We start from the raw sequence: 15,305 nt of genomic DNA, 5'->3' as shown, positions 1-15,305 counted from the left end.
TTTATTTAAAACGTTTTCCTCCAACTTTGGAAACCCAATGTTTTTTATTTAATGTATTTCGAGGCAGGGGCAAGGCATGATGGTACCTAATGGTTTTTTATAGTATAATTTAAACACGTAAGTCATTAAACTCAGAATAAATAAACATAAACGTGTAGATTTTTTTGTATGAATTGGATTCGCTCCACATGGACCAGGTGAATCCCTCGATCTTCATCCTGCAGAGTCCCTTGTTCGGCGATAATAAACTGAACTCTGAACTTGTGGCTGCTCGCTCTCATCGAACTGTTTCCAGTTAAAGCTGATGTGCAACAATAGATTTTTCCAGAAAGTAAAAGTAAGAGCAATAGATCAGTGACAGAACGATCAGCTAACTGACCGCTTGCTTCAAGAGACTGGATGTTCTGTTTCAACTAAAGTGACTTTAAATGGCTCCAGGAACTCAAATACTCATGAACTGGTGACACCTTCAGTGTGTAGTTTGATGAGACCTCAGTCGTTGGTGATCCCTGCATTGGTATAGAGAGTAACCAGAGGCGAGCACAGACTAAAGAGTGCCGCAAGAGATTCAAAGTGGTTGTAAATGTAGTTTTACCTGCAGACCAGGAAATGAATGCATTTCAAGTCACAAGCGAATCCCTGTGTTTCTTTTACCAACTCATGGGGCTGATGTGGTTTGCTTCGGAACGAGCTTTAGCCCCGTGGAATAAGTTAAAGTCTCCGCAGACAGGTGTGTCAAGAGAGTGAGTGCATTGAAGTATGAAAGAAGGTTCTGTGTCAACTGCTTGGTTTTGTATCTTTATTTGTATGTTTTGCATTTTTATTTTGTTATTTAATACCCACGTCAGGTAGTTTCGCACCTTTATTTGACTGTTTAAAATTTATATTTGATTAATTTGCATTTTTATTTGGTTGTTTTTGGATCTTTGTGTTGTAGTTTAGTGTCTTTTTCTATAGTTTTTTCAGTTTTGTATTTTTATTTGGTTGATTTTCATCTTTATTTGGTTATTTTGGATCTTTGTGTGATGGTTTGGTGTCTTTTTCTGTAGTTTTTTTTATGTTTATTTTTTGTTTTATATTTACTTGGTTGTTTTGTGTCCTTTCTTATGTTTTTGTTTTTTTTGCCCTCTATTTGTCCTAATTTGATGTAATTTTTGGTTATTTAATGGACCAGGAAGGTAACATGTGCACATACTGTTTTTTAAACTGTAATTACGCTAATAATTTATCAATATCAATATATTTATGTCATAAAGGCCATTTATGTGACTTACTCAGAACGGTAAGTTCTTTCATCGATAAACCAAGTCCAATCTGTCTTTGGTGGGCGATGAATAATCCGGATTTTAATGTTGCCATTTGCAGCGCCAGACTAAACGACTGCTCAGTGTCATTCACGACTCACAAACACACATTAGCAGCCTTTGCTACCTTCATTGAATTGTTGGTGCCTCAGAGCTGAGCTGATACGTCACAGCCGCAGCTCGGATTTGGATACAATCAATTGTTCTGAACCGGCAACGTTCAGCAACGACGGATTCTGTCACTTATGTGACGTAACGTGATTGTTATGTCATTGTTTGACTTTCACGGGAAGTAATGGAACCTTAATGCACTGCAGCCAGCTGTGTTGGACTAGTTCATCTGTTTCTTTGTTGTGGAAACGCCTGTTTTAGAACATAAGGGGAAAGTTACTGCAGAGTTTAACTCATATCCGAGCTCATCCTGCATCCAGATGTTCTGCTCAACAATAAACCTCCCTACACGGAGAAAACTATGTCAGTGAATCACATCCAGTGTTGGAAATAGTCTTGGTCTTGAATGGTCTGATATTGGTCTTGGCCCTATAAAGTCTTGTCATGGTATCTGGGATGCTCTGGTTTTGGTCTTGACTTGGTCTCGCCCCCTTCACGTCATGGTCTTGATTCGGTCTTGGTACCCTGAAGCCTTGGGCTTGTCATGGTCTCTGGGACGTTCTGGTCTTGGTTTTGGCTTGGTCTCGGGTTAGGTGGTCTTGACCATTATTGTTGTTTTCTCAACTGTTACCATTTCACCGCACCATTAAATATGTCCCTCTGTGTGTAGCATTAGCATGAGCATTAGCTTGTATCCATAGTAGCCGTGATTAGCATTTGCTAACTGGCCTCAATTTCTCATAGTTGTCGTTTGCATGTTGGTAGTTTTATTTACGTATCTACACATAATTAACAAACATTCAGCTCTTGCTGTGACTCCTCCGGCACAGAGCTGCTGCTGTTGTGTTTGGGTCAGACTTGTCTTGAATTACTGAGGCAGGACGAAGCCAAATAAACCCACCCAGAATCTGATCCCTGAAGGGTGTGTGTGTGTTTCTGTGGAATGAAGGTGGTGACACTTAATTCCGAATGATAAAAGACGTGAGAGACCGAGGCTGAAAGCAAGAGTCATTTTTCATTCCTACAAATGTGACAAAAAGACTGAAATTAATGTTCCTGGGACTGACTTTAAAGTGCTTTCGCTCATCATTTATGATTTTCTGTCCGTGTAGTGACCTTGTTTGGCCAAGAAATCATCTGTATATGCATTTGTGTGACGTCTGGAAACCTCAAAAAAAATCTTATTCATAGAGTGAATAGTTGATAAATGGGGTGCGAAAAGGAGGCTATGACGTACAACTCTATCCCTGCTATGAAGTAACAATGTAAACATGTTTAACCTTCGAAATAGCAGTTGACAAAAATCAGTTATATATCAAATATCAATAAAAAGAAGGCAACTATAGCATAAATATTGACGATAAGTCATGGAGTGTAATGTAATGAGCTCTTGCACCTCTGGAGGCCAGCAGGGAGGCTTCATCCTGGTCTTCTGTTCCAGATCTCCCGACTTTAACCCTCAGGGCTGAAACCCATCGGGCCCAGACGAAAAGCTGCAGTGCTGAGGAAATCTCCATTCCTCTTCCTGTCTCTGTGTTTGTGTGTGTTGCCGTTCTCACCCTCATCACTATAGAGACGTTCTTACACGGTTAAATACGATAAAGATGTGTGTGCGTCTGGCAGCTCTACGGGATGCTTGAGAGGTTACATGTACTTTAATGGGAGCCACGAGGTATTTGATGAGATTGAAGTGGTCCCCTTGGACCCGCTAACCCTCGCGGGAGGATTACCAACAAATCATAGATGATGTCTTTCAATTCTGAACCAATGTTCCCGTCAAACCCAGATTCTGGGGATTTTTATGGGGTTCTACTGGACTTGACCTCAATTTCACTCGTTGGAGAAATGGTTCCGTTGATACAATGCGTGAAGAGACTCGTCAGTGTTCCTCTCAAAGTGGTCCTTGGTACATATTGTCGTCTAGGGTGAATTTCACGTCCATTAAAAGGCCTGGAGACGGTTTTGAAGTAGTTGTTGAAGATGTTCTTCAGTCTTGAAAGACAGTGTTGAAAGAGGGATTTCTGGACAGTTTTGAAAAGATTGGAGCAATTTGTATACATTTTGAAAGTTCAATGAAGTCATACTTCAGGAAACTTCTTCAGGCTCCGAAGAAGTTAGATAAATGGAATGAAATTTTCAGGATCCATGAGGAATGATCCTTGATGGAATCTCAGTGAGAGCTCAGGTTCTTTGAAGGTGTACCAATAATCAGTTTAGGAGATTTCATTTGTATCTTCGCATTTAAAGGAAGCTCTAATAATCCTTTTGGGATTCCCAATGTAGATGGAAAAAAAACACATAAGGACACATAAGTCACTCTGGACTATAAGACGCATTTATATGGAAATTTATTCCACAAAATCCTAGATTGAGAACAGACATTTATTCTGGAAAGGCGAGTTATTCAGTCGTACATTGTCTATAAGTCGCAGGACAAGCCAAACAATGAAAAAAAGTGCAACTTAAAGTCCTAAAAATACGGTAGTTCACATTCAAAGAGGATCAGAGAACGTGGAGAAGCTCTATGAATCCTTGAGAAATCTTCCAGTAATACCTCAAAGACAGTCTCTCAAAAAGTTCCTTCTGGGTTGACTAACCACTTGCTTACTTTCCAGTCCTTGAATTGGTGAAAATATTATTTTGGGAGCTTGCAGTTGTTTCTGGGAGGTTGATCAATCTTTGATGGAGTGGTCTCTTAGACGTTCACAGGAGTTTTCAGAAATGTTTGATCTTCCAGCAGTCTTTGATGATGTCCACATGTCCTTGAAGGTGCACTAACCTTCCTTTGCAGGACTGTTTCAGTGCTTCTTTAAGAGCTCAGTAGCTTTTTAAGGGGTTACAGAGATGTGATGCGAAGTTCCACCGCTCCACACAGTCATTGATGCTCCAAGACATTCGGAGGACATGAAGAAGCTCAACAAATGATTGAAAAAGCTTCCAGCGACACTTTGAGGCGATTCATTGATTTGTAAAAGGGCCCTGGTTTCCCTTTAGGTTTGCTAATGGTCTGTTTCTAAATCTGGGGATCAGTGACTGATTTGAACTGATCCTTCAGGGGATGAAAGGGATCACGTTCATGATGTCAGTGGTCGCTGGAGTGTTTTCGAGGGTCTGTAATGGAGTGACACGGGTCAGTGAAGTAGTTCAAAAGGTCTTGAAGGATTTTCTGTAGATTCCTGATGAGGTCTCAGTGGTGCTACAGTGTACTCTTAATTTGTTTAGTCACTCTTCGTGGAGTTACAAAAGAAATCTGCTACCTCTCAAAGGACTTTCACCTGTTTTTTTTTTTTTAGGAGTTCAAGGGGTCTCTGAGTCCCAGAAATCCTTGAAGAGATCCCCAGTAACATGAGGAAGAAGTTAGCAGCCTCGGGCTCAGCCAAGAGTGGATGTGGAGTTTCAAAAATCCTGATTAATCTCAGTTATGTAATCGTTAATACACTGGGGGAGCAGGCAGAGTGAGATTGTTCTGTTCACACAGCGAATTTCAATTTGCTGTTACATGATACTGCGGAGAGAGTTTGGCTCCGTGGTGCAAAACCTCTCCACTGTGTTTAATTAGATATATGTATTTCTGATGATCGCATAGGTCTGGTTTTTGTAATAAGTTTGTCTTCGGCTCGCTCAAGATTTCTTGGTTCTTTTGGCGACGTTCCTGACGCATGACATCTTGTAGGACTCACCGGGTTGTATCCGGGAGCTTTCGCGAGTATGAGTACTCCGTGCAGTATCGGATCCGATACCTGGTACTGGTATTGATATCGGTGCATCTCTAATTGTGGTCTTTCATTTTTTTGAGATGAAATCCTGTTAAAAAGAATTTAAATATGTTAAAACTGTGGAATATTGTATTAAAACCAAATAAAACTCAAATAAAATTGAATTTACAAAATAAACATAAAATCAGATGAATTTAACTAAAAAGTATTAAATTAAATAGCCAATAAAACAGACAAGTATAAAATAAGGAATGAAATCTGTTTCTAATCATGTTCGATGAATCAATAAAAATGTTACCGACTTTCATTCATAATTTATTTGAACATTAAATCCAAAAACTGTTTATAATCACTCTCATCCATCCGACCCACAAGGAAAAACAATCTCTGTTTCTAATTATATTTAATGAATAAATTAGGTTTCAGCTTTTTAATGTTTGTTTTGATGACATCCTTCTGTCCACCTTGTCACAGAAGTTCAGACGAAACCGTCTGAAGGGTTTACTGTGAGTCATGGACACAAAATGAGTCACAAAGAACCTGAAACAGATTTAAAAGCTGCAACAAAAGCTGAAAAGCTCCAGAGTCGGTGAATGTGTCGTCCATTTGGACGGCTCGCAGTCCTGTTTATGATGTGAAGAGCGCTGGAGGCCGTTCAAACGCTCGGCACGGCTCTTCCCAGAAACCCGGAGCGCGCATGTGTGTGTGTGTGCATGTGTGTGTGTGTGTGAGTTGGCCCGCGAGAGCCTGCAGCTGTCGGGCCTGGACACAGTGTGCTCATGTGGACGTCCCAGTGTGTTTGTGTAGGAGTGTGTTGTCAGTCTCTCAGATGACTCACGCCGCCCCTCCCTCCCATCCATCCATCCCGAACGCCTCGGTGAAGCCGCAGTGTCCGAGCCGCTCCACTGTTTTCACTTTCTTCTGTGTTTGTGGTTTCACATCTTGGCTCGGAATGAATGGGCGCCGAGAGCTTCGGAGCCGCGAGGCTGAGTTCAGCGGAGAGCTTCACAATCAACGAGGAACCTTCTGTTTCAGATCAGGACGAGGTGAAGCAGATGGACCAGGAGGTGGACCACCCCGATCCTGGGTCACTCTACTAACTGATTGTAAAATTTTTTTATCATTTTAGGCCACGTGTACAAAAAGTGAAAACACTACTTTTTGATAACACTCAGACCATGTCAACCTCCTTAACTGAAACTCGGAGCTGATTCCGCATGAGAGGAGCCTGATAGCTGAAATCTCTGCTTCCCGTTCTACTTTTAGAAAACCTAGGAACCTCCGGTAAGCCAACAACACTTTCTATCCTCTCGTCAGTCACCAGACAAAGAAAGGTCTGCGCCTGGTCGTTGCTCCACCGGTCGATTTCTGTGCGTCCATCTCTGTTCTTAACGTTGTTAACGCTTATGAACGAGTCGCTCCCCATACCCATCCAGCGATGTCACGCCCTGTCTCTGCCAACGTCACGTTCTCGTCTGGACTCAGCTCGCTTGGAACCGCGGTCCAGGAGGTTCTAGAAAAGTAACTGGTATCAGGTGCTAAGATGTAATGGAAAAGCCTAAAAACCGAGGCAAGGTGAGCCGAGTAGGTACCAGTGGAAAAGCCCCATTTACTGTAAGATATGATGGAGTCTGGTTGTTAAGAGCTCTATAAGTTCATTTGTATTCGATATTATACAGGAAGCCGACAAAGAGAAGCTAATATGGGAGTGAGGGGATCTCTCCAGAACTCTCACTGCTCCATCTTGAATCAATTGGGGACTTCTCGAGCAGGAATACTGATATTTTCTCGTTCAGCTTCTTTATTGTGTTGGGATACTGTAATATTCCATTAAACTCCCCCGGCTTCAAACTGCACCATGTTTACAGATCGGGGAGTGAATAACACAAATAAAGTGATTTAAAGTGACAATGCCAATAACAGTAAGGCATCTGTACTCTTCTGTGGGTTGTTTTTTTTCTTTCAGTACAGGGAAACCGAGACGAGCTGACAGGAACCGAAGCATCTCGCTCCAAAGGGCTCCTGGATGACGCTGCTCTGTGGTTTCTGGATGGATCTGAGCCGACCTGAGCTGAACTCGGCTCTCATTAACCTTTGATTTGGTCCTAAAAGCCTCCGTGCTTAACTCCCACAAAAACGGCCCGAAATGGCTGTAAAACAACGAAGAAGTTACGGCGGGGGATGTTGGCTCATAAGAGGGGACACAAAGCTTTTCTTTTTTATGGTCGCAGTGGAAACACACAACGTGATGTCAGCTCAGCGTTTCCAAATAAAACCTCACAATACGACAAATTTATTTTAGTCTGGATTCACTCGCTTTGGTGTTGCCCCCCCTTCAGCCTGCCGCCCCTCAAAACGTGGAAGCTCTGTTGATTACTGTAGGGGGCGCTAGTGTCAGAGGACCGAGGACAGAGGACAGAGAAGGAGTTAACCCTACAGAGACACATTTCATGAGAACATGTCAAAATATGAGACAAACAAACTCACAGAACGGAGAAGCAAACAACAGATTTACGTCTGCTCAGTCTCCTCGCCGTGTGCGAGTTCCTCTCGGGAATAAATCAGCAAGGGTCTTTCAGGGGAGTTCCACCACTCGATAAAGTGATTTGGAAATATTGCTGTGGCTTTTCTACCCGAGCTGAAGGCAACAGCTGGAGGAGAGCAGATGTTACGCAATGAGGAAGCCGGTGTTTAAATCCAGGCATCCTGTGCATCTCCACTCACGTCCAATGAATGTTTTCTGATGTTTACATTCGGTTTGTTCGGCCTGTTTTTCCGTTTGTTTAACTTAGATTATGCAATTTCGAAATGACCACATGTTTCGGTATGAGCAGCTTTGAGTGCAGGCTCTAACAAAAAGTTGGAGGGAAAGCTTTGAATCCTCTCACAAAATGTCATCTGTGAAAACAGTTGGATTAAAATGTTATACCTGATGAAACTTCGGCTTTACTAACTTGTGCAAAAGTTAAGGTAATACGTACCATGTGCCAGACTTTGCGCTCGGGTTATTTTGCTCATAAACTTGGATGACTTGGATAATTAGAACCTTTGGTTTCACTCAGCCGGCAGAAATCCAGAAACGTGAACTTGTTTATAAAAACAGAATACGCTTCAGTTAGATTTCTTATCTTTCAGCAACAGTCCACAGGTTGTTTCAGTCAGCTCAGACGTCTTCAGGGTGTCCTGGTTCTGATGATCTGCAGCAGGAATCCAGAGCAGAAGAGTTCACCTGGAGCGCCTCCGCCTGGTGAGACCACAGCATGAAGAATGAAGGAAACTTCTTCCAACTGCCAACCATCAGTCAGGAGGGTCGTCAATTGTTTTTTGGGAAATAAAAGCACACTACATATGCCACAGAGAACAATACGCTATAAACATTAAAGGTCACACGTTTTACAAAATTGACTTTCTAATGGTTTTCTAATAGGAATATGTGTCCCCATCGGCCTTTATGAAACCCGTAGAAGTGAAGAAAGTCTGTCATCTCTCTCACTTTCTTGCTCCACTTTTTAGCAAACGTGTGCTCAGACAGTCCCTTCATGATGTCATGTGGGGGAATAACCACTCCCTCTGCAAGTAGATACTAATTTTGACCCTCTCACAGGTAGATGAGCGCTCCCTGCTGGTACCTTTTTTCATCCTCAAAAACGCTAATAGGAAACAGACATGGAGTAGGCGTGGACAGGAATTGCTCATTAGCATTTAAAGGTACAGACACAGAAACAGCCTGATTTCAGGAGAGCTCACTACAGGGACTTTTTAGACTGGCTGAAATTCAGGACTAAGGCTGGATTTAGGGCAATACACTTTGAATACAATGGTGTTGACCCTCTGACAACTCTGTGAAACTTGTTGAAAAACGGAATAATACAGAACCTTTAACATTGCCGAATATGGACATTCGTATTGACAGACGATGTTTGCAAAAAGTTGCATTTTCAGTGACTCCGAACGCCAGTGTCACTGTAAACGGACAAACAAAACTGTACGAAGGCTTTCTATTTTTGAAAACAGGGTTTCAGTTACTTCCTCGCTAATAGTGTAGAAACCTTTCAAGAGGCTATAATTTTTCACCGATATTCAGCCGGAAGGAAACCGGAGATTTAAGTGTTCACAGCTTCTCTATAAAGAGCAGAAAAGAGACTAAAGTATCATTACAGCTTCGGAAAAGACGCCGGAATCCAGAAAGATTATTGCTAAATTTCCTTTAATAAATAGAGCACATGGTCTTTGATTTACACTATAAAGGGTCAAAACAGATCTTTTTTTCTTCTTATAACTCTTAAAAAACAACAATGCAGGCACTTTAACCGGCTTGTGTTTGACAGGGATCAACAGGAGAGAGAGTGTGTGTGTGTGTGTGTGCGCATGCGGGTTTATAAAAGTCAGTAAACAACATTTATACATGTAACTTGCTCAGCACTGTAAATAATATAATCAAAACTAGAAGAAGCACGTGAGAGAAAACACCCACAACCAGAATCCAGGAGAGTGCAATAAAAAGAACACCAAAAAAACAAAAACATTTACACATCAAGAGTTTGGCTTCACGAGTCCCCGAAACTTACAAATAATAAAACAAACCCGGCCACTTTGAGTCATTTTTCATCCCATAAAGACTCGTGTGAAGCACTGAAGCACAGAATCTCTGCAGGCTCGCACAGTGAATTAGTCTTTAAAGGTACAGGATGTGTTGTCGTTTCATTATTGCAAAGAAATTGATGACGAGTTTGCAATTATGAATGTTTTCGGAGCTGCTGTCTCTCTGTCCCTTTTCCCTGAGGTGGCTATTAGCATTAGCATTAGCCAGAGCGATTGTCCTGATTCATGTTCCACTGAGTACATGCTTACTGCCTTTAAACAACAAATTCATGACACATTTCTAAAACTATAAATAGCGTTAGCCTGTATCCACAACAGCTATGATTAGCATTAGCATTAAGATGGTTAGATTCTCTGTCTCAGGCTGGTAGACTGTTGGGAGACTATTTAGAGGAAAGCAGGAGAAAGAAATTTTCCTAAGTAGTCAGCTGTAATCAGGTATCAAATCTCAGTTACTTTCACAAAGTTAGTAATGAGCTGGAAACATAATGTAACTGTGTTTATTAAACCCTCATAGACCTCGTTTACACGCCGGTTAAAGTGGAAAGCATAATTTTCGAGTTTCCGTTTCCGAAAACGTACATGTTTCCACAGCAACATTTTGAAAACCATGTCCATTTACCCCCCCCCCCCGAGCGTATTTGATATGCTGCATTTCCCACAGAGATGGGAGTGCTTTCAAAAAGTTGCGTTTCCCTCACATTTACACGGAGAAAGCATACATTTTCAGTTTTCAGTGGCTCTGACCTCCATTGCCGTCTGTGTAAACGCAACAAAAGTTTTCCGTTTTCACTCGAAAACGTTGTGTTAACAGGGCCATAGACTAGCTATCTTCAGGATTAGCAAATTGGGCTGTTGAAAAAGTTCCAGATGGTACTATTTCAACAAACTCCAATTTACTGGAAGATGTGCGCCTCATTAATCCCGAACTCCGTCCTCCTGACGCGACACGAAAGACGTCCGGTTGTGCGTAGCCTTAGCATCAACCTTCAAAACTATTGGCGGAATACAGGTGCCACTCTCTCAATTAACTAATTTAAAGTATAAAGTAACTCCACGACTTTTGAATTCAGTAACTAGTAAATATATTCAAGTATTACTTTTTTATAACAGTCTCAACACACACTCAAGCAAACAAAATGCTATTTTAATGCATTTCAAAGTCGCATTTTTCTCTAAAAGCTTCAAAAAGCGACATTTCTAACCACGAGTAACAAAACTGCATTTGAATTCCTGAGTGAAGCAACTCCCAAATGATTTTAAAGTGAGTCTGAGTGAATTTGGACTTCAGTGCTCCGCAACACCTGCTTGACAGGACCGTCTTTTAAACAATGTGGATCCGTCGGTCCTCGTTCATGGCCAGTTCACCACGGAACCATGAAGTATACTCTGAAACTTTGGTTTGTTTCCCACACAGACCATAAACACCTACGTTTCTCTGACAGATCAAAATGTTTACCAACAAACACAGAGGAAGACAAAAGTGAAGGAGAGAGAACATCCAAGAAGAAATGTTCCCGGGATGGTTTCAGGACGTCTGGACCCTTTCAGGAGGACACCCGAGGATCCAGAGGTTGTCAGCTTTACTTTAGGAACCACTAATAACTGGACGGATGCTGGTTAGTTTGCAACATGTTGAAAGTCTTTCTATACAGCGTGTGACTGTTGCACCTGTCACACAACATAATGACTTTTATAGCTTAGAATTTGTTATGATAAAAAGTTTAGTTTTAAAAATGTGCATTTTCTGAGTTTTTCTCCCATAATTTATTGGATTTTTTTCCCATTATTATTTCCCACCCAAATTATTATCCTGCTAACATTCTGCTGAACATTTTCAAAGATATTTCTGTATTTTGTGTGTGTGATGTTTACGCGACAATGTTTCAAGTGAAAAAGCATTTTGTTTTTAAAAAGGTTTCGCGTTTACACAGCAAGGTTTTGAAAATGATGCACAGTTTTCACAGAAAAGGGAGTAATGTAGGAAACGATGTAGTTTTCTTGCAGGGCCACTAGTGGGGGTTGTTGTGTTGGTTTTTGTACTAAAACCACACACAAATGCGCACAGCAAACAAAACGCTTATAAACATTGACAATGGCTCCGGACAATGAAATTGGCGTGCGCAATAGCAGCATTTTAGAAAAGTTGCGACGAAACGTTTTCAAAAAGCAGTTTAAAAAAAGAAAGAAAAAGTTTTCAGTGGCTCTGAGCACCGCTGTTGTGTAAACAAACCCCCAAAACAATGAACGTTTTGCGTTTTCACTTGAAAATGTCATGTAAAAGGGGCCTGAATTACTTTTTATAATCTGGAGGAGAGCTGGTGCTTAAAGGTTTCTGCTTGTGTGTTGATGAAGTGGGAGTGGCCAGCTGTTTGCTTTGCCAATCAGAGATCAGAGAGGGACTGCACGGTCAGGATGTGTGTGTCTTTCCTCCCCTTGCTCCTCACATCAGGGTCATCTGCATATCTGGCTTAGTGGTGGGACGTCTCATCTCCCCCTGCTGGTGGAGTCCCCTGCGCGCCCTCCATGCCTCCTCCTCCTCCTCATCCTCCTCCTCCGTCACTTTGAAGGCTGCAGGGTCTCCTGCAGCGACAGGCGGGAGCGTGCCGAGGGGAGGGGCACCATCACAGACTGCACGCCGCTCAGCCTCCACGGGAGGAGGCCCAGGAAGTCGTCCTGATGGCGGCGCGAGTCCAGCGTCAGGCTGAGCACCCGCTGAGCCGCAGGAGGAGGAAGAGCAGGAGGAGGAAGGGGCCTCCGGGTCGAGGGGGTAGTAGAAGATGGAGGAGGAAGTTGGGGAAGGGGAGGAGTTGTCACTGTGCTCCTGGAGAGATGGAGAGAGGAGGAATGAGAGGAAGTGAGAGGCTGAGAGGGATCGGTGGATGATGGATGGACGAATGATGGATGGGCGAATGATGGATGGATGCAGATGGATAGAGAGAGAAACACTCCTGTTTCACTCTAATCAGGTAGAACTTGTCAAGTTTGACATCACTTTCATTCAAAAGAAGTTTACTTAAAGAGCTGAAAAAAGATTCTGCGAGTTTGAATAAATGTCCTTAAGTCTTAAACTCTGTGACGAAACGAGCCTGGGATTTCTGCTCGAACTAACCAGCCGTGTGAAATTATCAGTCACATCCTGAAGAAAACGGGAACTGAAAGTTTAATGTTTCTGAAAGACTACATGCAGTCGACACGTACCAAGAAGTGATGCTGCACCGCTGTGGAACACCAAGCAGCAGCAGGAAACAGGAAGCAGCAAAGGAAAGGAAGCAGGGACAAGGAAGCACCAGCGGGAAGCAGAAGAAGGACACGGGAAGCAGCAGCAGGGGGAAACAGGAAAAAGTAGCAGGAAGTGGCAGTGGGAAACAGGAAGCTTCAGCAGGAAAAATGAAGGATCACCAGCGGGAAACAGGAAGAAGCAGCAGGAAACAACGGGGCTGGTGATTGGTCGATAAGGCAGTAGGAGGAGGGGCAGGAAGCGGGGTTCATTTTGGGAAGGGCCCACCTCACTCGCTGGAACACACACACACAGACACAGACACAGACACAGACACACACACACACACACACACACACACACACACACACACACACACACACACACACACACACACACACACACACACACACACACACACACACACACACACACACACACACACACACACACACACACACACACACACACACACACACACACACACACAAAAGCAGGTCAGAGATGATGAACGAGAGCCGAAAGTAGACGTTTGATGCAGAGAGGAGGGACTGAGGATCAAACTGTGGCTTAAATTACTAAATGAAAATAGCAAAAAATACACTATTAATAATAAATAAATAAATAGAAAACTAATCAAAAAAAGATAATTAAAACGTATGAATATAGTTTTGTACACCAAACGTAATCAACAAATACACAAAGAAATGAACCCCAAAAATCTGAAAATTCAAATAAATGAAGGAAAAAGGAAATTAACAAGAAAAATTTAAAATAAAGATACAAATTCATGAAGAAATTAATTAAAATCCTAAAATTATTTTCAAAAACTGATAGAGAAAGCAAAAAATTAAGAAAAAAAATGTTGAAAAGAAAAAAGAAAAGAAAAGAAATATAGGAATTAAAGCAATAAAGAAAGAAGAATGCAATAAAAATGACAATTGAGTTAATAAGAAAGTAATAAATAAATGAATTTTGTGCATCGGTTTTTTTTATAGGCCCTCTATGAATTACATCTCTATTATTATAATCTTAAGAGCTGTTGTGGTCTAGCAACTAGAACTAGCAACTCACGAGAAACATAGAAAACTGAACAGAGCGACGTTGAGACGGAGATGAAAATGAAGGGAGAACGGTCAGTGGACAAAAGGATGACTCTGATGAAGATTATGAAGGATTAGGAGCCGAAAGGAGTCGTCTGGCCTCGGACGGCCTCCCCTCACTTCTACACACTCTGAATCCACCCGACACTCTGAGAACACACACTGTGTGTGTCTGGGCCAGAGGTGGTGGAGAGGGGTTCAGGGGGTGGGTGAAGGGGGCTACATGAGGGCGGGTGGGGTGGGATGGTATGGGGGGGCGGGGTGACATACATGCTGCATTGACCAGGGCAGAAGTACCTCTGTATACACGGGCTGGACAACCTTCTGGCCTGACGGATCTGAAAATAAGTTTATACCACAGCTGAGTTACACACTGCAGAGGAAGACCACACACACACACACATATGCGTGCACAGTTGCTCATTACATCCTCGAATTAAACGAATAAATAATAGTTATTGAAAAAAGAAAGAAATTGTCATAGATGAATAAAAAAGTAAAAAATCAATCAATAAAAAAGGAAAAATGATAAATAACTGAGTGGGACATGAATCAAGAACCAAGTGAAGAGATAAAGAAGCTGAGAAAAAGATGCAAAAATACTGAAAGATTTAAGAAATGGGAATAAAAACAAAGTAAAAAAATAGAAAAGTGAATTAATAATCAAATTGACGAATTGATAACTACATAAATTAAATAAAAACAATATCAACAGCAAAAGTAGTATACGATAGGAAAGAAATCTAATTGAATACATAAGAAATAAAGAAAAACATAACATTGAATGAAATATAAAATATTAATGAAGCAAAAAATTTATAAATAAAAAGTTCTTATTAGCTGTCTTGACGAAAGCGATCAAAACAGTGTGTTATAAATCCTCATCAGAAGAGTTGGAGTTTCATATTTTCTCCCTTTAATGTTCACAAACAGAAACTGAGACATCTGAACAACAGTCAGACGTTTCTCTGCAGGAATCTCCACAAACTCTTCAAACTGAGAAAATAGGAACAGTGCGTGTGAAAGAGTGATGAAGCAACCATCATCATCATCATCATCATCACCATCACCATCCTGGTAGAAAAAAGCAATGATACAGTACAAGAAATAGGCAATTTCTACATTCAGATAATTAATTTATTTTACATGAGTAAATAAATGGATCATACATAAATAATATTAAAAAATCTGATTTTATTAAAATAACTTTTTTTTTTTTTTTTAAACCAAACTGCTTACTATTTAGGTT

General features: G+C 41.4%; 1 protein-coding gene across 3 annotated transcripts in view; it reads right to left on the bottom strand.

The window, feature by feature from the left end:
* Positions 1-9,332: 9,332 nt before the first annotated feature.
* The window catches only part of LOC308110742 (pleckstrin homology domain-containing family A member 1-like), a 15,516-nt gene continuing 9,543 nt past the window's right edge, over positions 9,333-15,305 (bottom strand). For 2 of the 3 annotated variants that reach the window (XM_080465251.1, XM_080465250.1), the window contains exon 12: positions 9,333-12,557. In XM_080465251.1, the coding sequence (XP_080321377.1) occupies positions 12,177-12,557 (381 nt within the window). In that variant the 3' untranslated portion in view covers positions 9,333-12,176. Of the gene's footprint in view, positions 12,558-13,930; positions 14,395-15,305 lie in introns of those variants that run through there. The other variant, XM_080465252.1, reaches the window with a different exon arrangement.

The sequence above is a fragment of the Lipophrys pholis genome (genome assembly GCF_963383615.2).
Source record: "Lipophrys pholis genome assembly, chromosome: 1".
NCBI classification, from domain to species: domain Eukaryota; kingdom Metazoa; phylum Chordata; class Actinopteri; order Blenniiformes; family Blenniidae; genus Lipophrys; species Lipophrys pholis.
This window is presented reverse-complemented; position numbering and strand designations above follow the sequence as displayed.